General features: G+C 44.4%; 1 protein-coding gene across 4 annotated transcripts in view; it reads right to left on the bottom strand.

The window, feature by feature from the left end:
- Positions 1–4,110: 4,110 nt before the first annotated feature.
- The window catches only part of SMYD1 (SET and MYND domain containing 1), a 47,832-nt gene continuing 29,418 nt past the window's right edge, over positions 4,111–22,524 (bottom strand). For 2 of the 4 annotated variants that reach the window (XM_069583189.1, XM_069583190.1), the window contains 4 exons: positions 15,355–15,447; positions 11,329–11,492; positions 9,778–9,946; positions 4,111–8,588 (listed from right to left, as the gene is read on the bottom strand). In XM_069583189.1, coding sequence (XP_069439290.1) covers positions 8,430–8,588; positions 9,778–9,946; positions 11,329–11,492; positions 15,355–15,447 — 585 coding nt within the window. In that variant the 3' untranslated portion in view covers positions 4,111–8,429. The remainder of the gene's footprint in view (positions 8,589–9,777; positions 9,947–11,328; positions 11,493–15,354; positions 15,448–22,524) is intronic. The other 2 variants (XM_069583192.1, XM_069583191.1) reach the window with 1 other exon arrangement.

The raw sequence follows: 22,524 nt of genomic DNA, 5'->3' as shown, positions 1-22,524 counted from the left end.
GGAACTCTGCTCAATGTTATGTGGAAGCCTGGATGGAGGGGAGTTCAGGGAGAAGGGATACATGTGTATGTATGGCTGAGTCCCTCTGCTGTTCACCTAAAACTATCACATTGTTAACCAGTCATACCCCAATACAAAATATAAAGTTTTTTTTTTAATAATACATTTCCAGAAATTCACTTCTGAAAAAAAAATGTACCTTGATGAACAAATGATTCTGTCATCTTTCCCACCTTCTCTCCTTCCTTTTCTGGAGCTGAAGCCCAATTAGTTTTTACTTGCATAGTATCACAGGCCACAATGGCAACTCCCTGCCTCTCTCTGTTACGTGTGAACCTTCATTCCACAAACTGTCATCTTCCCTAAACACAGCACTGGTCATAATGCATCCCAATTCACTGACTTATACACGAGAGTCAAACTCCATAAATGGCATTCAAGTCTCTATAACAGGGATCAGTAAACTTCTTTTGTAAAAAGCCAGAAAGTAAATATTTTCAGTTTTGTGGGCCACCCAGAATCTGCCACAGCCCCCCAGTTCTGCTGCGGTTAACACTGAAGCAGCCACAGATGATTCTCAAACAGGTAGGTGTGGCTGTGTCTTACTGAAACTTTATTTTTGAACACTGAAATTTGAATTTCATATCATTTTAATGTGTTCTTCTTTTGATTTTTTAAAACGTTTTTTATTTATTTTTAAATGTTGGTTGTGCTGAATCTTTGTTGCAGTGTACAGGCTTTCTCCAGCTGAGGGCTTAGTTGCCCTGAGGCATGTGGGATCTTAGATCCCAGACAAGGGATTGAATCCATGTTCCCTGCATTGGAAGGTGGACTCTTAACCACAAGATACCAGGGAAATCTCTGATTTTTTTTTTCCAGCCTATTTAAACATGGAGAAATGTCCTTAACTCGCACACCATGTAGAAAAAGGTAGTAGCCAGATCTGAGTCATGGACCCTATGATTAAAGTGAAGACCTTGAAATGGGAAGATTATCCTGGATTATCCCACTGGGGCTAATGAAATCACAAGAGTTCTAAGCGAAAGAGGCAGGCAGGAGGATCAGAGAAGGAGTGATATCCTGCTGACTGGGGACCACAAACCAAGGAATGTGGGCATTCTAGAAGAAGCATTTAGAAGCTGGGAAAGACAAGACACAGGTTCTTCCCCAAGGATCTCCTTATTGACTTCTTTCTGCGTCCTTAAGAGAAGTACACCTGAGCCATCCAGGTTAAAGGTTATATCTGGCCTTTAATACATGCCTGTCAATTCACTTGTGGGGCAGTGGACAAGAGGCTTAGTATGAAGTGTAGTAATCAGAGGTCTTAAATTTGTTTGGTGTGGCACTGGATGACAGAGGTTTCAGAATGCAGAGTTCACCCTTGACTCTTTAATGATCTTTCTAACTATCTATTCTGCTGTATCTATGTAGCAAACTCCACTTTTATCGGTTGATAACACTACAAATTAATGTGTTCTTCTAAAGTTCAACCGATCACCATGACGTAAATATTCCCACCAAGGCCAATGGCAGGTTATCAGTGTGATGCTATGCAGAGGTGGGAAGAGGTGTGTGTGGCTGACTGTCTTGAGCTGGCCTATCACACCACTGCTTGTCTCTGTCCTTCAGCTCTACTTTCTTAGTAGGGGAAGGGACACCCCAACAGAAGCATGGGTGGAATGCTCATGGACCACTTAGGATGGGACAGGCTCAGTTCTAAGAGATATATATTTTTAGAAAAATATCTCGGGGTACTCTTTCTACACCCTTCTGATGTCTATATCAGAAGCTTTCTCTATCTCCTTTATACTTTAATAAAATTTTATTACACGAAAGCTCTGAGCAATCAAGCCTAGTCTCTGGCCCCAGATTGAATTCTTCTCTTCTGGAGGCCAAGGATTCTGGCCTCTTTGCATGATTCAGCAACAACCTTTCATCTTGGGGGCTCGTCTGGTATTCTTCAGGACAAGATGGGAGCTAACAATTCCAGTCTCACTCATTTGAACTGTATCCTGAAAAACTGGGATAGATTTGATGCCCAGGGCTTAAAGAAGACACACCTGGTCTTCCTATGTGATACTGCGTGGCCATGGTATCCATTGGAAGATGGTGAATGGTGGCCAGTTGGAGACACTGGAGACAACTTACTCCATGCTTATTGAAGCCCCTGGCCCACTTTCTTCCCTATCTGCTTCCGTAATGGGACTGTCTGGATGAGCCAAAAGCTTTTCAACAGGCATTAATGGACTCTGGGAGACGACTCCTGACCCAGCCTCTGAGTCAAGCAAGCCTCTATTTGAGCCAGGAACCGAGCTGTCAAAGTGCCAGGAATTGATTTGTGGGTACATCACACTCGAGTTAAGAGGTGGCACCCTGACTGGAGCTAAGTGACTTCATTTTATGTCTTTACTTTCTATGCTCTGACTTTAGACCTTTCAGGTGGGCCTGATAATCTATGTGAGCCTACTTCTGCTGACTCCAAAAATCTTGAGTCTGCCGTTTGATCTTCAAGACAATGCATTCCTGTCCTGGGCTCACTCCTAAGCAGCATTTCATAATCGGTCTAACTGCTGGGTCTATGGAGCACTCCCCTCTTCATCAGTGGAAGGCTTCCCGTGGTGGACATCTCCACTTCAAGGAAAAGACTTTTAGACAACAATCATATGTGATGCCTCTTCTTAAACTGATGACATCTAACAACCCTAAAATGGACTGGTGCAACACTTTGTACTTTAACTATGGACATAACGTGACTTTTAATTTTGATTATACATTGTCTCAGTTTAGTGACTATTTCGCTACACATAAGGCAAATAGGTCTAGATCTAATGGTTTTTTCCCTGACGTTTATCAAATATGAGATGAGGTTATATGGTTAACTCCTAAAAAAGGATGTCTAATATCTACTGCCCCTATATGCTGAGAACAGAGCCATCCCCAAAAGTTAGCCAACAACTTAATTACAATGATTGGAAACAATTGGGATTTTTGCCTCAGGAAATATGCAATGTAATCATTCCCGTGTTTTCCAACCCCAGTTCAGGTGCTCCCTTTGTGTGGCCAGGCACTAATTGGGACTGGATATCTCAGTCATGCTGGCTTGCTCCAAATGGAACCTATTGGATATGTGGCTCTTACCAATGGGCATGGCTTCCCCATGGTTGGATAGGAAGATGTACCCTAGGCCTAGCCTTTACTCATGGCTTTATATTTTCAGAGCTTTCAGAAAAGTCTGCTAATTTACTGCACCTTAAAACTCAGTGGGCAAGGTCTATATTTCACTGGTATGATTATTTGGCTGCAGTGTTTGTTCCCTCTTTCGGAACTACAGATGTTATGCTATGAGTAGATACTTTGACTAATTTTACTCAACAGGCATTGCAAGATTCTCAAAAAGCTATTTCAGCTCTTAATGCTGAACAAGCACAAATTAGAAAGATGGTTTTACAAAACAGATTGGCTTTAGATATTTTGACAGCTGCACGAGGAGGAACTTGTGCCATTATTCATACCCAATGCTGTACATATATACCTGATATGAGCACGAATGTTACTATTTTTCTAAACACATGGACAAGATGATCGGGGCTATGGATACTCCTGAAGCCTCAATTGCCTCACTCTGGGGGACATTAACTAGTTCCCCATGGTGGACAACTATCTTAATTACAATAATTCGGATTGTTGTAAAGAAAAATTTAAAAATAAATAAAAAATAAAAACGCATCTCTTATAGTAACACTCCATGGTATGTAGAAATAATGAAACTGAAGCATGGATGAAATAACCAGTCCAAGATCATCTAGCTAATATCAGGACCACTGATATGAAATTAATTTGTGTCAGTGTACATGATCTTAAAAACTACACTGAAGAATTCTCTAGAACTGCACTAATACAGTAGACACTAGCCACATTGGCTATTTTCATTGAAATAAAATAGTTAAAAGTTTAGTTCTTCACTCATACTAGATGCATTTCAGGTTCTCAGTTGTCCCATGTTGCTAGTGGCTACCGTACTAGACACAGATAAAACACATTTCCATCATGACAGAGAGGTCTATTAACACTGCTCTAAACAGACTGTCAGAAAGAAAGAAGCTGCACACATTTGTTGGAAACATGGAAATTTAATAGCCTCTGTGGACTGCTATAATAAAAACTCAAGATACACAGTTCTATGTCTCTTGTGCTCTGATCTAAGCAAATTCATTCACTTAATCATTCATTCAATACATATTAACTAAGCACCTACTATGTCCTGGGACCTGTGCTAGGTTCTGGGGATAGAAAGATGAATAAAGGGACAAAGCTCCTGCCCTCCAGAGGCTTACAATCTGATGAAGGAGGCAGACAAGTAAAAAGGTGATATAAGGTCGTGAGGAGAATGTTATGATGGGAGATTCAAGGGTAATATGGCAGACTCAGACAGGCAGCCAGCTGAATCTAAAGCTTTCAGGAAGGGGTTTGCAGAAGGGGTGATTTCCAAAGTGGGTGCTGAAAGATGAACAGGAGTGATAGGTTTTACATATTTTAGACACAATGTTTCAAAACTCAGAGAGGAACAGGAGGACATGGGTCACCCAAGGACCCATGGCTAAATCCCAGATGAAGTAGATACTCAGGAAGTAACTAGACCAGTAGTCAGATGTTCTCCGTGGGGGCAATGGGTGTTGAGGAGGAACAGGTGCAGGAGTGGGGAGAAAGGAAAGAGAAAGAGTTTCCTTTTGGACATGCTGAGTTTGAGGGGCAGATCGTTTGACAGGATATGTGGGGCTCATGTTCAAGAACAAGGTTAGAGGGTACAGACTTAAGGACATCAGCCTCAAAAGTATGAAAGTGTTAGTCACTCAGTAGTGCTGACTCTTTGCGAGTCTGTGAACTTCAGCTTACCAGGCTCCTCTGTCCATAAGATTCTCCAGGCAAGAATACTGGAGTGAGTTGCCATTCCTTTCTCCAGGGGATCTTCCCAACCCAGGGATCGAACCGGGGTCTCCATCATTGCGGGCAGATTCTTTACCATCTGGGCCATCAGGGAAGCCCTGAGGCAGTGAGGAAACAAAGAGCCTGGCTGAGCTCCTGGGGGAAGGTATGCAGCGGGAGATGAGTGACCAGAATGAACAAAACCAGCTCGAAATACCAGCCTGTCAAGGGCAGGAGAGAAATCTCAACAGAGAATCATTACAAGGATGTGGTGCCCAGAAATCAAGGGCTGTGATGCCAACTGAATCAGAGAAGCGAAACAATACAAAGTTCATGTCCTGCCATGAGTCGACCTTGGAAAGAGCCATGCTCATTCTGCAGTGGGTTCAGGAAGAAATGGAAAGTGAAGAAAGCTAAATTCCAGTATACAGTAGGTGCAGACAAATACTGTCTGATTCCACTTATACAAGGTACCCAGAACAGTCAAATTCATAGGGCCAGAAAGTACATTGGTAGATGCAGGGCAGGGCAGGGAGGGGAGTTAGTATTTAACGGGGACAGAGCTTCGGTTTAGGAAGGTGAAAAATTTGGGAGATGGACAATGGTGAGACTAGCACAACAATGGGAATGTACTTAGTGCCACTGAAACGTACAGTTAAATACGGTTAGAATAGTATGCTTCATATTATGTAACTGTTACCACAATAAAAAAAGCATTTTTTTAAAAGAGGGACTTCCCTGGTGGTCCAGTGGCTAAGACTCCATGCTCCCAATGCAGGGGGCCTGAGTTCGATCCCTGGTCAGGGAAATATATCCCATGTGCTCAAGTAAGAATTTATGTGCCACAACCAAAAAAAAAAAAAAAAAAAAGCCCAATGCAGCCAAAATCAATAAATTTTTTTTTAAAAAAAGAGTTGTTAATAAACATGGGAGACAAAGCCTTTTAGAAAATAGTTAACCGTAAAGATTATGAGTCCCCCACCTGTCAATTAACTGCTTTAAACAAGCCAGAAATGTGAAGAATCCAAGATGAGAGAGAATACAGGGGAAGCGAGGTTCAAAGACCCAGGAGGGGACAGGACTCCCAGGCACAGGTGGACAGTTTGGCTTTGGAGGAGAAGGGGGTGTGAGGAGGCGGGGACGGGAAGGACAAGCACAGATGTGACATGTGTGAACCCACGTGGGAAGAGGAAACTGAGGAAATCCCATCTCCTGGCCCCTCCATGAAGCAGACACTGAGGGCCTGCTGAAAGCAGAGAACTCAAGAACAGGAGTGAAGGCCTGAAATAACCACTGGGCAAAGGGGGAGCCAGTGAGGGGCACAGGAGCACGTCTGGGCTGCACCCCAAGGCCAGCCGAGGTTGGAGAGAAGTCTGTGGAGGAACCTGTGATGAAAGGTGCCATTTTCCTGGCTGTGCACAGACCTCCAGGTACAACGGAGGGAAACTAAGACAGCTGAATTAATCTAGGTCAGAACTCTGCTGGAAGAGGGCATGGGCCAAAAGGAAGACAGACACCTAATTTGAGGAAGAGGGGATGGGAAACAGACCAGGAATATTGGGGAATGACCGGCAGTGTGGCAGATAAGAGCGACAAAGAAGGAAAGAGATTTTGAGGAAGGTTTTAGATGAGGGTAAGTCACTTCAGTCATGTCCAACTCTTTGTGGCCTCACGGACTGTAGCCCACCAGGTTCCTCCGTCCGTGAAATTTCCCAGGCAAGACTACCAGAGTGGGTTTCCATTTCCTATTCCAGGGGATCTTCCCAACCCAGGGATCAAACCAGGGTCTCCTGCATTGGCAGGCCAGTTTTTACCACTAGGGCCACCTAGTAAGACTAGAAGAGGGACGGACCATTTGAACTGGCACAGTTGGCTCCCTGGGAGAGGGCTGGTTCCATCCTTTGCCATGTAGTATGTGGGCTTAGAAGAACTGTCCCTCTCCCAGTGAAAGTTCTAAAGAAGCAGGTGTCCTCAATAAAGAGCCAAGTGCCAGGTACAAGTATCCTGCAAAGAGTTGGCATCTTTGCAGAACTTTTTAGACAAAGATTTTGGCACATTGGCAGGGCTGTTAGGTTCCAAGGGAGGTAGTGGATTGTTCTGAGGATGAAGGGGTGTAAGGATGGAAGAAGTGACTGTTTAGACACAGGTGACAAATAAAGGTCCTGGGGGGATCATGTGACTTCAGGATGTTAGTCAGAGCTCTGGGGTCAAGGGTGGCTCCAAAGGATATAGAACACTTGGTGACACTCCCAAAAAGAGGGTTTTGGTCCAGGATCCCCCAAAACACTAGTGAGAAGTTTGGGCTCCCAGAAGATACAAGAGCACAATTAGGACAACTGTCCCAGGCCAATGGGACAGCTGGATTGGTTGATTCCCAAGACCCTCACTCTTGAGTGAAAAATCAAGAGCAGCTCCCCAGGAGATGAGAGCAAGTTGATCATACCCCAAAGAGGTCCCAACCTAAGTGTGAAGTGTCTCTGGTAAGAAAAGCAGAGAACTCAGAGTATGGACAATGAAAGAAATTAACCCAAAGAAGTCATAATTATTCATAACTAAAAATAGAGATTTCCTGGGCATCAGTGATGAAGTCTAAGCTGATATAGACCACCCAGGCACATGTAACCAAATCAAATATCCAATTCTGCTGGACCCATGATTATCAGGTACGTGGGTTTCCAAATTTTTCCCTCAGCTTCACCCTTGAGACTTGGGCCAGAGAAATCTCAGCTAACATCCAACTACTCCCAGAGCATGGGAATCACAGGGCTTGACATAAAGGGTGGAGAAGGGAGCCACTCCCTCTCTGTTCTAAAAGTAGTTTCAGAATAATCCTGGGAACACAGACTTTGAGGCCTCAAGTGGCTTGAGCAAACCTCCATCTCCTTCTGCATAGCACCCTTATTAAAGAGGTTCTAGTTCTCTGAGTAGGACCCACATGGCCCAAACACAGTCCCTTCCTTCATAACTCCACAGTCACCTGTGGAAACTGGATAACACCCATTCCAGTCAGCAAATCCTGAATATCCCTGAGACACCTGCACAGATAGGTGAGCAAACAACGGAGACTCCAGGTACCTGCAACTCTCAGCTCAGAGGTCATCTCCTCCATGGACACCCACACCCACCCCCGACGACAACACACACACACACCCTAGACACATACCCTCTCTCCATAGAGCTTACCACTGCATTTATTGTCACGCTGTGTCTTGTTTATGTTTCCTCTCCCCAGTTACCTTGGGGACCTCTTTATACCTAAGATCTAGCACCCAATAAACATTTGTAGGATGAGTTAGACTGGGCTGGGCTGGGATAGAGTTAAACTGAATTGGACTCAGTTGAAGTTAAAGAAAATGACACCAGGGATCACAGAGCAGTACGTTCCATGGCAACAAAGTTGCCCTTTACCCTGATTTCCTCATCAAGGGTCTCCCCAGAAACCCACCACCTCCAGGATGTCTCCCCAGTCCCCCAGCCACGGCGCCCCTCCCCCACCATGCAGGTCCTCATTGCTTCTTGTGGAACAAAGCTGGCGCCGGCTCGTTGCTGGGCTCGGCCATGACCTGCATGGGTTGGTTGTTCAGGGCGGCCTCGCGCATCTTGTGGTACATGAATTCGTTCTGGCGGAACATGCGCAGTTCCATCTCCGTCTGCATCCGCATGGCCTGTGGGACGCGGATACATCAAAAACTGTGATGGCAAAGCCCCAGGACATGTCGGTCTCTGACTTAGGTTGGCCCTCCTGGAGAGGACACACGCACACCCTGCACACACATGCACGCATGTACACTCACACTCATCCACTGGGGGCCGAATGTCCTGACAGTGGGCTCCATTTGTTAGGAAGAGGCAGTCACACGAACCACTGAGAGAGTAGCTTGAGGGACTGTTCTCAGCAGAGATTATTCTTAGGAAGTGCCAGGTGGGGACCTTGGTTTGAACCTTGGCTCCTGCACTGAAGTCCCATCTAACATTGTGGGACTTAATCCCTTCAGCCCTCAAGTTGTTCATACATGAAACGGGTGAGATGCCCTTGTACTTTATAATGTGCCAGGAAGACTACAGCCTGTGACACATAGCAAAACCCTCACCCTCGTAATGTTAATTCAAGAAATATTTATCAAGGGCCATGCTTCGCTGCAGGGCTAAGGTCAGAGCAGTGAATATGGTGACAATGACTTATTTGACAAGCTTAATATACTGACATAAAGTTAGTCTTCTCCTACATTCTATGATGCCAGAGTCTGTCCTCTTTCCCTATACCACTGCCTGAGGACAGTCTTTTGGACTCTGTTACTTTCAAATAAATCAGTCTTCAAAACACAAAGGAAACCAGTAGCTATGAAGAGCATGCCATTCACATACCAACTCATCAAACCCTTGTGCCAACCCTGTCTTTTTCCTCCATTTCACTGATGAGGAGACTGAGGCCCATACATTCAGTATTAGCAGCCACACAGCTGGAAAGTGGTAAAGCAGGAATTGGATCCCAGCAGTCTGATTCTAAAGCCTGTGCTCTCTGACTCTACTCCATGTAGCAGGTTTTCTAATGTACGTGTTACACACACATGCACACCATTAGGTTTTCTCAGTCCAGACTTGGAGCATCTTAGGGTTCAAGTCTGAGCTCTTAGGGTTCAAGTCTGAGCTTTGCCATCCACTTGCTTTGTGACTAAGGACAGGTTATTCTCCTTCCCTGGGCCTCAGTTTTTTCAGGTGTAAAATGAGAGGAAAGACTAAGCATGTCTGAATTTCCTCCTGGTCTAGCAGGCAACTAGGGTCTTTGCAAAAGCAGAATCTAGTACTCAGCTTTCATCTTCAGAGAGCCCAGCCCAGCCCCATGATGCCACTTGCCTCTAAGTCCTTGGTGATGGGATGAGAGGGTCCATGTGTGACCAGGAGGATGGCATAAGCTTTGCAGATCATGCCATGCCCCACCTCAATGTTGCCAGCATGCCAGTTGGTCAGCCCTGCCCGCATGATGGCCATGCCCAGCTGGGCATTGTTGGGGTGGTACAGCTTCCTGTAAGGACATAGCAAGTAATCATAACCCATATTCCCAACCTGCCTTGCATCTGCGCAGCATTTGACAGCTAACAAGGGACCATGGGACCTTCCTGGTGGTCCAGTGGTTAACAATCCTCCTTCCAATGCAGGGGACACAGGTTCAATCCCTCGTCGGGGAATTAAGATCCCACTTCCTGTGGGGCAACTAGAGAGCCTGGGTGCCACAACTAGAGAGAAGCCTTGGCACACTGCAATGAAGACCCAGGGCAGCCAAAATTAAATAAATAAATTAAACAAAGTGACCTCACTGATTAAGTCCATTTGCTTTCCCATCAGCCCTGGGAGGTATCCACCATCAAAGACAGATTGAGGCACACAGAGCCGCAGTCAGATACCAAACACCCACGTGGTGAGGCTGTGAGATGGAGACTCTGACCTGGGCCACTGAGCCAAATCCTCACAGGGAAACGGGGTCAGGATTGTACTTGGAACTTGAGTACTGGGAGCTGGCAGCCTTTAGGAGCACCCAACCTCTCCTTGGGAAAAAGCTAAGAAGTTTAGGGGAAAAAATAATTTGAATGTTCTTCATGGGACAAAGTAGTATTCTTACTTCCCTGGTACCCTCCTTTTGTACCCTCCATGGATTGAAGAGGGTACCCTCCATTCAAAAAAATACAACTTTCTTATGCAAAAGTATTCATTTGTCCAGAAATACAAATTCACACATCAATGTGGACACATACTGCAAGAGATGACATTAGCAGAGGAAAGGCAAGGAAGTTGCCTTTTACAGTTTATAAGCAAGGATGGCCCACACCTCTTTTATTTTCTTTCTTTTTTTCCCTTCTCTCTCTCTGTTTCTTGTTTGCTTGTTTGTTGTTTTTTATCACACTGTGGGGCTTGCAGAATCTTAGTTTCCAAATCAGGGATTGAAATCTCACCCCCTGCAGTAGAAGCACAGAGTCTTAACCACTGGACTATCAGGGAAGTCCCTCTCTTTTTCCTTTTGATAAACTCTAAAGCTGCAAGATTGCCTCTGTTGATTGGTTGATTGGTTGGGGGTGGGGGGAACCTTTCTAGGCACTTAAAAATCAAGCCAGATTTAGCCTTAAGGAAACCAAAGGCAGAAGATGCCACCCAAATAATAAACAACCTGGAGGTGGGAAAGACAAAGGTTGACACACAGATTTCATCTCAAGTATCAGATCTGATTATGTGGACATTATTGCTGGGTACACCATGATAAAGAGGTTCAGTCATAAAGAGGATGGTGATCGATTACTAATGCCTGCTGTGGGTGCCAGAAGGAGGGATATAGTGATATGCCTGCCATCTTCTTACCATCCCTGAAATAGACACATTTCTGGAGACTACCTGAGCCCCAGGATCGTCACCTACATGTAGCCATCCACCATCCTCCTGGCGTAGTGTGAGGCCTCCTCAAAGGCCTGCAGGTAGGAGAGGACCTCGGAAACAATGCTCAGCAGCCGCAGCGTGTAGATGTTGGTGTCGGCAAACACTGGCTCCTGCTTCTGCAGGCACTCCCGGCATAACTTCACAACCTAGGAGACACAAGCCCTGTCCGTACTCACTGCACCAGAGCACAAGCTTAATTCACATACGGGAGCATCATGATGCCGCTGGACACTCATGCTTCGAAGACTGAGGAAACTGCTAACAGAGATGGGAAAGCACCAGCTTGTGATTTGAAGAGAAAAATGGTTCCCATTTGGCTAAGATGTAGGCATGGAAAGGGTAACAGTGGGACACAGCACTGACACGGCAGGATGAGGAGTTACCATAGAAGTTCGTATGGAGTCTGTTAACAGATGAATGGTACATATATACAAGGGAATTCTACTCAGCCATAAAAAGGAAATGAATTTGAGTCAGTTGTAGTGAGATGGATGACCCTAGAGCCTGTTATACAGAATGATGTAAGTCAGAAAGACAAAAACAAATATTGCATATTAATGCATATATATGGAATCTAGAATATTCGTTAGAAGGACTAATGCTGAAGCTGAAGCTCCGATACTTTGACCACCTGATGCGAAGGGCTGACTCATTGGAAAAGACCCTGACCTTGGGAAAGATTGAGGGTGGGAGGAGAAGGGGATGACAGAGGATGAGATGGTTGGATAGCATCATTGACTCAATGGACACAAGTCTGAACAAACTCTGGGAGGACAGGGAAGTGAAGGACAGGGAAGCCTGGAGTGCTGCAGTCCATGGGGTTGCAAAGAGTCGGACACGACTGAGGGACTGAACTGAACTGAACAACAACAAATGGAATCTAGAAAAACAGTACTGATGAACCTATTCGCAGAGAAGGGATGGAGATGCAGACATCTTTCTCTGTGTCCGTACCTCTGCCATATGAGGATGAGGTGAGATGATATGCATGGAAGGTGGCCAGACAAACATGAGCTAAGTTTCCTATCTGCTGTATGTATGTGTACTAGTCAGGAGTTTCCTTAGCAATTGACAGAAACCTAAATAAAACTGGTTAAGAATAATGGAATCACACAATAGTATATTAAAAGGAACTCAGCCATTAAAAGGAACAAAACTGGGTCATTTGTAGATGTGGATGGACCTAGAGCTGTCATACAGAGTGAAATGAAGTAAGTCAAAAAGAGAAAATTAAATATCATATATTAATGCATATATGTGGAATATGAAAAGTGGTATTGATGAACCTATTTGCAGGGAAGGGATGGAGACACAGATATAAAGGATGGACACATAGGGGAAAGAGAGGGAAGGACGAACTGAGAAGGTAGCATTGACATATATACACCATCATGTGTAAAATAGATAAGTAGCGGGAAGCTGCTATATAACACAGGGAGTCCAGCCTGGCACTCCATGGCAACCTAGAAGGGTGGAATGTGTCAGGGAGGGAGGCTCAAGGGGGAAGAGATACATATATAATTATGACTGATTGGCATTGATGTATGTCAGAGACCTCCACAACATTGTAATTATCCTCCAATTAAAAAAGAAATCAGTAGGGAGTTATAAAAGCTATATTCACACATTACTTCCTCTCCCAACAGCATGATGAGAGAGGTGCTGCTAATATCCTCATTTTCCCAGATGAGGAAACAGAAGCACAAAGAGGGTAAGTGCTTTGCTGAAGTTACACAGAGACTGAGTGATGGAGTGAAGATTCAAACCAAACAATGAAGCTTTATCTTAACCATCATGTCCATGATTCTCCATCGTGGCTGTGCTTTGGAATCATCTGGAGAGATTTTTTTTTTTTTTTACACCTGGAACAAGTAAAATTTCTAGTTCTTAACTATGCTTCAATAAAGCTGGAAAAACATAAAGAGGATACCACATGCTGGAGGATATAGCCCCTTCTCATGAAGTATTGCTTATAAAGCTGTGATTCACCTGAGCCTTTGACAGCATTATAAAACATTTTATTAGGCTAGGAGGATATGTGTGGTATGGTAGGTGATGTAACCAGTAGAATCTAAGCTATGGTTCCATTTCCACACTTCTATGGCTATAAAATGCATCATTTGGACTAGTGATACCAGTGTGCACTCAGGTACCCCTGGGACAAACTCTCTGTAAGTCCCTGGAGAGCTTTTTAAAATCCCAGTGCCTGAGTCCTACCCCAGACCAAAAAAATTAAATATCTAGGGGAGGGACCCTAGCATCTGTAGCTCGTATTTGCCCCCGGGTGGCCCTTATGCACAGTGACATTGGACAGTCATGACCTGCTAGAGGTGTACAGGATGGATTGGCAGAGAGAGGGTCCAGGAGACTGACTAGAAGGAGGCCACACTGGTCCTGGTGAGGAAGAAGATGGGCTCAATCCCAAGGGACTTGGAGGCAGGCTTTCCTGACTAACTCACGTGTAGACATAGCTTCAGGGATGCCCTACAAAGTCAGATGGTTTCTAGATTTTAGTGGTTCATAGCTCTCTTCTTTTTCCCTTGCTAATCTCATGGAAGAAACGTCACACAATTCTTTCCATTTCTAATGAGTGGAAATTAGTTTTCTCTGAGATTCTCCCAGAGGCCCCTGGGGCAACTGGGTGGGTAGAGGGGAGTGATGGAGTGTGAGCTAACAAACAATCCATCCTGAAAACAATCATGAGCTCATAGGCAGTGTCCAGCCCTACATCTGGCCCTGCCCAGCTTGAGCACAGAAGACGACAAATGAGGAAGAAGAGGGGACAGAGGAATGGAACCAGGAGCTGAAGCTCTTACCTCAAACCTCTAGATTTTCTATATTGTACAGTAACACTTTGTTTGTGGGACTCTCCCTGAGACTTGACAGACTCCTGGGAGGCAAGCAGCATGTCCTGTGTTGGTCACCTCAATAAGGGCTCAAAAATGGGCAGTGAATGAGTGAGGAAAGAAGAATGAAGACAACGGAAAAGCTGACAGAAATGAACAGAAATGAATCTCCCACACTGCCACACCCTGCTAAGTCACTTCAGTTGTGTCCAACTCTGCAACCCCATAGACGGCAGCCCACCAGGCTCCCCCATCCCTGGGATTCTCCAGGCAAGAACACTGGAGTGGGTTGCCATTTCCTTCTCAGTGCATGAAAGTGAAAAGTGAAAGTGAAGTCGCTCAGTTGTGTCCAAGTCTTTGTGACCCCATGGACTGCAGCCTACCAGGCTCCTCCATCCATGGGATTTTCCAGGCAAGAGTACTGGAGTGGGGTGCCATTGCCTTCTCCTAGTGGCATCCAAACCCAGCCACACAAGTTGTTTAAAGAGCTTGGAGGGGAAAAAAAAAAATACTGTGATGATCCCTGTGTTCTGTTGCAGACTGGGTGAATCACATCTCAGAGGGTGAGACACAGGAATCTGTATTTCCAACACACTGCCTGAGTGAATTCAGTGCAAGTAAGTGCTCTGCAGGTCAGTGCTGGTGGTGGGTCTCAACTTTAGGTGAACATTGAAATCACGTGGGAGCTTTAAAAATCTTGATGTCTGGGTTCCACTCCAAGAGATTCTGGAAGGACTGTCCTGAGCATCAGTATTTTTCAGTGATTCTAGTGTAGAGCTTGGCTCTAGTGTAGAGCCAGGGTTGAATGCACAGTTACAAGAGCCCGGAAACTGTAGGCAGGACACACGTTCAGTTACCAGAAAGCAAGCCATCCACTGCCATTTCCATTCCTCCGTCCCTGATGCCAACCTAAAATATTATAGACCATCCCCCAAACCCCAGGGACATTTGTCAGGCTGCCTGTGCTTTCCTCAAACTCTAAAAGAGGCTGCATGGCTTAAGGGCAAGAAGAGTCATGGTCTCAATCATGGGACATCTTCCAGAAAAAAATCCTGCTTGGTAGCCTCCCCATCTTGACTGCCCCCCCACCATTTCCCTCCTTTACTAGAGAACCCTTCTGCCCTCTTCCCCACCCCTATCCCCTATAAAAATGAATTTTTACCTCGTGGTACAAACCCTCAGAGCGAGCCTTGTCGATTTTTTCCAGTGTATCCTTGGAGAATTGTATCATCTCCTTCACCACCTCCTGAGAGGGCTGGGAAAGGGAGGGACACTGAGTTGGAGGCCCCTTCATGAGACAACCCACCGCATCTCTGAACAGCCAACATTTTTTTAAATTGGAGTATAACTGCTTTACAATGTTGTGTTAGTTTCTGCTGTTCACCGAAGTGAATCAGCCATAAGTGTACATATATCCGCCTTCCTCTGGGACCTCCCTCGCACCCACCCCCCCATCCCAGAGAACCGAAGTGAACTCCCTGTGCTCTAGAGGAGGCTTCCACTGGTTCTCTTTTTATGCATGGCAGAGTATACATGTCAATCTCCCAATTTGTCCCACCCTCCCATTCCCCCCAACCATGTCTACATATTAGTTCTCTATGTCAGCATCTCTTTCCTGCCCTGCAAATAGGTTCAGTTGCTCTTGTTGACATTTAGTAGTAGTACAAGATTAATGCCTTCCTCCTTGTGAAAGCTTCATTTCTGTAAATGCTGCTCAGGATCCGTATAGTTTTTCCAACTCCCTCATTACGCTTCTGATGCACATTGCATTTTCCATTGACCAAGTCCCAGAGCCTTGCTGCTGGGTCACATTCCCCAGCCCAGCTCATGCCTGGGTTTATAGACCCCAATGAAGAATCTGACATTAATCCCTGTTGTGTTTTCCCTGGCATTTTGGATTCTTACTGTATTCTATCACTCAAAATGTTTGCCATTCTTCCTCTTGACTTCAAATCAACCACATATTCTATAGGTATGACCTTGAATTTTTGTTTTCACCCAAATACTGGCCAGCACAGGTCTGAGGACAGAGGCTGAGGGTTTGACAAAAAAAAAAAAAAAAAATCATACTCCAGTTTGCCACTGAAACTCATTAAACAGGGCCCTGTGGCTATGGGCTGTCAACCCTTTCATGTGTCTCTGCATCCAGCTCATACTTCCTAGGATGATCAAAAGGACATCATGGAACGTCCTTGGTGATCTGGTGGTTAAGAATCCACCTTACAAAGCAGGGACACAGGTTCGATCCCTGGTCAGGGAAATGAGATCCCACATGCCCAGGAGCAACCAAATCTGCATGACGCAATTAGTAAGACACAAGTGCCACAACTATAGTCAGTGCACTGCAACAAAAGGCCCAGTGTGCCTCAGTGAAGACCTGACACCACAAAGTAAATGAATGCATGATTTTAAAAAAACGGCTATCATGAAGAACTTGTTAGCTGTGAAATCTAGACCAATTAGGCTTCCTATATTTGCCTAAGCAGTCTAGCAATCTTGAAAAACAAAAATGAGGTTTTGATATTAGAGGTTTTAACATTGGAATATTTGATATTTGATGTAATTAAGAAGCCAGTTCTCATGAAAGCATAATTTTGAAGAAAAAGTGCCAGATTTCCCAAAGACCAAAGAAAGAGTTTGCCTGCAATGCTTACCAATATCAGAAGCTCTTTTCTGGGGAAAAAAAAAAATAGTTTTTTGCTTAGGCAAATCTGATATAATTTTTTGCAAAATAAAAATATCTTTATTATTTATTCTGACTGTAAAATTAATATATGCAAACTGTAAAAAAATAAATAAAACATATGAAAAAATATGGAGAAAAAAAGCGGAAATCTCCAAACTCACCCAAAGATGGACACAGTATGTTGAGGAGTATTTTCTAATACATATACACAGGAATAATATTTTAAATATTTAACAACTAGGATAGGGAAAGCACTGATAGATCAAAGGCACAGACACATCAATAGTATGTGTATGTGACCATATCAGCTTACACTGGCTGAACTTTGGTCCTGCATGTTCACACATGCATGAGTGTGTCTACGTCAATAGCATCATATTCTTCTAACTGGTATAGTAACATATTTCTCTCTATTGCCTGTTTTTTTTTCACTCATTATGGTCAAAGCTATGGTTTTTCCAGTAGACATGTATGGATGTTAGAGTTGGACCATAAAGAAGGCTGAATGACAAAGAATTGATGCTTTTGAACTATGGTGCTGAAGCACACTCTTGAGAGTCCCTTGGAGTGCAAGGAGATCAAACCAGTCAATCCTAAAGGAAATCAGTCCTGAATATTCATTGGTAGGACTGATGCCAAAACTGAAGCTCCAGTACTTTAGCCATCTGATGCAGAGAGCCGACTCACTGGAAAAGACCCTGGTGCTGGGAAATATTGAAGCAAAAGGAGAAGCGGGTGGCAGAGGATGAGATGGTTAGATAGCATTATTGACTCCATGGGCAGGAATCTGAGCAAACTCAGGGAGACAGTGAAGGACAGGGGGTCCTGGAAAGCTGCAGTCCATGGGTTTGCACAGAGTTGGACACGACTTAGTGACTGAACAGTAGATATTTCCCCATATAAATATGAAAGCAAAGCTGCCAAGCATTTTAAAGAACTTTGCAAATATTATCCTGCTGCCCACATGAGGAGCTCATTCATTCTGTGTTCTAAGCATAACAGTCTGGAGGGAAAGGAGCATGAGACCAATTTTCTAAGGAAAATGGTCTATCCCAGGCAAAAAAAAAGCCCGTAACTGCTTTCTAAAATAAAACCAAACACCGATATTGCCTTTTTAATAACTAGAATTTTCTACTGTATGAAGCTAGACTAATTTATTTAATCAGATCTCCAAGTATACAATTTTTTTTTTAACCATAAGGAATTGGGGTCAACAACTCTTTAGATTTTCTGCTTAAATTGTTTTGTGGAGTCACCTTCCCTGAACTATCAAAAACTAAGAGAATAGGCATCCGTTCCCTTAAAAACAACCCTCCTCCATAAGTGGAGATCAGGGTCTTCTCTCAGGCGCCCAGCTGCCTTGAGCCAGCTCTGCTGTGTTCACCTTGCAGTAGGAGAGCTGCCAACCAAGAAAAGCTTCCTTCAACATCAGGATCACTTAAAGAAGTGGGATTATGTTTCTTTTTCTCCCCTCCCCTCCACTTATTTTGACTCCTGCAGAATTCTTCATTATCCCTACAATTCTAACTACCTTCATTTCCATATCCTTCTGTACCTGAAAAGTGAAAATGTCAGTCACTTGGTCATGACTGACTCTTTGTGACTCCATAGACTGTAGTAGTTTGCCAGGCTCCTCTGTCCATGGAATTCTCCAGGCAAGAATATTGGAGGGGGTTGCCATTCTTTTCTCCAAGGGATCTTCCCAACCCAGGGATAGAACTCAGGCCTGCTGCATTGCAGGAAGATTGTTTATTGTCTGAGCTACCAGGGAAGCCTGGGCTTCCCCACAATTCTGTGTTTGTTTCTGTACTTGCCTCACAGCCTGACAGTTGATGCATACGTCAGTGCTCTGCCTTCCACTGGGTCTCACTCCTGGGTTAACCTTCAGCTTGACCTTTGATTTGGCTGAGATTTCTGGCTGCCTTCCTGCTTGACGACCCAAATGTTGACTTCCCACCTGAGTGCTACTCAGCCCCGTTAGTTAACTGGTCATGTCTTGGTCCCAGACCACATCATTTCAGTGTGTGTCTGCTTCCTTACGGAGAAGGCAATGGCGACCCACTCCAGTGCTCTTGCCTGGAAAATCCCATGGACGGAGGAGCCTGGTAGGCTGCAGTCCATGGGGTCGCTAAGAGTCGGACACGACTGAGCGACTTCACTTTCAGTTTTCACTTTCCACTTTCCTGCATTGGAGAAGAAAATGGCAACCCACTCCAGTGTTCTTGCCTGGAGAATCCCAGGGATGGGGGAGCCTGGTGGGCTGCCATCTATGGGGTCGCACAGAGAAGCGACTTAGCAGCAGCAGCTGCTTCCCTAAGCCCATTTGAATCAACTTTAGTGAGACGAGTCCAGGTCTTGCCTAGTGTGCAGAGTCCTGTAAGTAGGGTCCAGAGGTGTATCGTATCATCCATCCATCAAACCTACATCTTCAGTTTCATCTATCATTTGTTGCCCAAGTGTTGGCTCATAAAATCCCATCTAGTTGATGACTACTAGTCTCCAAGTTACTGTAAGTTCCATCATATTCAAAATTCTTAGTGAATCTTCTCAAGTAATCAATAACTTGCAGGATAGGCTCAGAGAATACCAAGCTGTTAGATGTTAAGAAAAATGGTACTGATGAACCTATCTGCAGGGCAGGAATAGAGACGCAGACATAGAGAACAGACCTTGGACACAGAGGGGGCAAGACAGGGTGGCACGAATGGAGAGAGTAGCAATGAAATATATATATTACCATATGGAAAATAGGTAGCTAATGGGAAGTTGCTGTATAGTACAGGGAGGTCAACACGGTGCTCTGTGACAACCTAGAGGGGTGGGATGGGGAGATGGGGGGAAATTCAAGAGGGAGGGACATCTGCATACTTATGGCTGATTCACATTGTTGTATGGCAGAAGCCATCATAATGTCGTAAAGCAATTATCCTCCAATTAAAAACAAATTAAAAAAATAAAGTGCATCTCATAGAAAGCATTTTTTTTTAAATCTTCTTCAATTTGATGCTGTAAGAAAAAGTGCTACTTAAGCTCTTGAGGGGAGTTAAATTTTTTCAAGGAGGCAACTGCCAAGGTTCTCAAAACAACCTGGCTGAAAGGTTGTTAACTGACCCATGCAACATGTGATAAAGCTATTCTGAGAAGGGAAATGGGCTGTTCCACTCGGCTCTCTTTTCAGAGTAAAGGCAGGAAAACTTGATCTGCAGATAGGATTTAAGGAACCCCACAGAGAGAGGTTCCACTCTCCTGGAGCACCAAGATTAATAGAAAATAGGGAGGAAGAGAAAGGAGTCAGAGAAGAAGAGGGAGGAGCTAGTGGTGAAGGGGGTCGGGAGGTGGGCACCAGAGGAGGAACCAAAAGAAGAGGAGGGGAGGGAAAGAGGGACAGTGGCTCCCCAAACTTGAAAAACTGAAATATTCCTATTGTGAAAACCATAGGTGAAGGCTGGAGACAGAGGAAAAAAATAAAAAATTTAAAAAACAGCAACTTAAACAAGGAGGGTACAAAGCTACAACTGAGGGAAATTGGTGTTATTTTCTATTTTTAAAATATTTGGTTTTTATTTTTATCCAGCTCTATGTGTATATATTACATTATATATATATAACATATATATATATATATATAAATGAGTCAGAAACAATTTGATGCCAGCTGAAGGTTTGAAGTTGAGTCACAAAGGCTGGTGTACAGAGAGGAGCTTATCAGGCTGTGATAAAGCATATTTAAATAAATAAAAGCAATTGTGATGACATCATAGAAAAGCCTGAAGGAACTGTTAATAAGATAGTCCAATGCCCTACTTCACAGATGAGGAAACTGAAACCCACAAGGAAGAACCTTGCCCAAGCTTAGACATTCAGGGTCACAGCCAGAATGAGAACACAGGCCTCCTAATTTTTTTCTCCAGTGTCCTTTCCACTATAATATTGGGGGGTCGGGGGGAGTGAAAGTGTTAGTCACTCAGTAGTGTCTGACTCTGTGACCCCATGGACTGCAGCCTGCCAGGCTCCTCTGTCCATGGAATTCTCCAGGCAAGAATACTGGAGTGGGTAGCCATTCGGCAATGGCAACCCACTCCAGTACTCTTGCCTGGAGAATCCCATGGACGGAGGTGCCTGGTGGGCTGCAGTCAATGGGGTCGCTAGGAGTTGGACACAACTGAGCAACTTCATTTTTACTTTTCACTTTCATGCATTGGAGAAGGAAATGGCAACCCACTCCAGTGTTCTTGCCTGGAGAATCCCAGGGACGGGGGAGCCTGGTGGGCTGCGATCTATAGGGTCGCACAGAGTCGGACACGACTGAAGTGACTTAGCAGCAGCAGCAGCCATTCCCTTCTCCAGTCTGCTATATTATAATAGCCTTTTATTACGTCTTCAAATGCACTTGCTTTTAAAAAATTATACTCAAAAATTTTTTTCTGCTCACTTGTTTTGGTTGAGTCATTGTTATTCCTTTATTTTAATAGAGAAACCAAATTCATGTCTGACTCTTTGCGACCCCATGGACTGTAGCCCACCAGGCTCCTCTGTCCATGGAATTCACCAGGCAAGAATACTGGAGTGGGTTGCCATTCCCTTCTCCAGGGATCTTTCCAACCCAGGGATCAAACCCAAGTCTCCTGCATTGCAGGTGGATTCTTTACTGTCTGAGCCACCATGAAAACCCAAGTTATTTCTTTATTTTTGATATAAAAAAAATAAAAAGCTTTTGCCTTGAATCCAGGTCGGTTCAAGCAGAAATCATTGATGTTTTGTATCAAGAGAGATGTCTGCTCTTCAATTCAGATTGGAAGATGTGGGCATATGGTCACCATCTGGTAGCAGCTTATCTAAAGTGAAGGGGCAGGAACTAACAGCCGCACATCACCTACTTAACTATTGGTATTGCTAGGTAAATATAAAAAAATTTGAAAGCCTGTATGGGAGGGGAGTTTGGAGGAGAACGGATACATACATGTATACGTATAGCTGGGTAGCTCTGCTGTGCACCTGAAACTAACACAACATTGCTAATTGGTTATACTCCCATAAAAAATAGAAAGTTTAAATGGAAAAAAGAAAAAACAACACATCTGATTTCAGGATCTTAAAATGTAACTACAGATTTTTGGGTGTGTATAAGGATATACTCCTAAAAATGTATAAAATATACAAAAATATTAAAATCTACATGTACAGTGTATTATATGAGCATGCTGCTGCTGCTAAGTCGCTTCAGTCGTGTCCGACTCTGTGCGACCCCAGAGACAGCAGCCCACTAGGCTCCCCCGTCCCTGGGATTTTCCAGGCAAGAACACTGGAGTGGGTTGCCATTTCCTTCTCCAGTGCATGAAAGTGAAAGTGAATTTGCTCAGTCGTATCCCACCCTCAGCGACCCCATGGACTGCAGCCTTCCAGGCTCCTCTGTCCATGGGATTTTCCAGGCAAGAGTACTGGAGTGGGGTGCCATTGCCTTCTCCGTTATATGAGCATAGATGCGTCCTTTCAGGATAAGTAAATGGGAAATAAATTAATTAGTACTAAGGAACTCAAAGAGGCTTCCCAGGTGACACTAGTGGTAAAGAGTCAGCCTGCCAATACAGAAGACATAAAGAGACACAGGTTTGATCCTTGGGTCGCGGAGACTCCCTAAAGGAGGGC

Source organism: Ovis canadensis, chromosome 3 (assembly GCF_042477335.2).
Source record: "Ovis canadensis isolate MfBH-ARS-UI-01 breed Bighorn chromosome 3, ARS-UI_OviCan_v2, whole genome shotgun sequence".
NCBI lineage: Eukaryota > Metazoa > Chordata > Mammalia > Artiodactyla > Bovidae > Ovis > Ovis canadensis.
The sequence above is the reverse complement of the archived record's forward strand: the minus strand, read 5'-3'. Positions and strand labels throughout refer to the sequence as shown.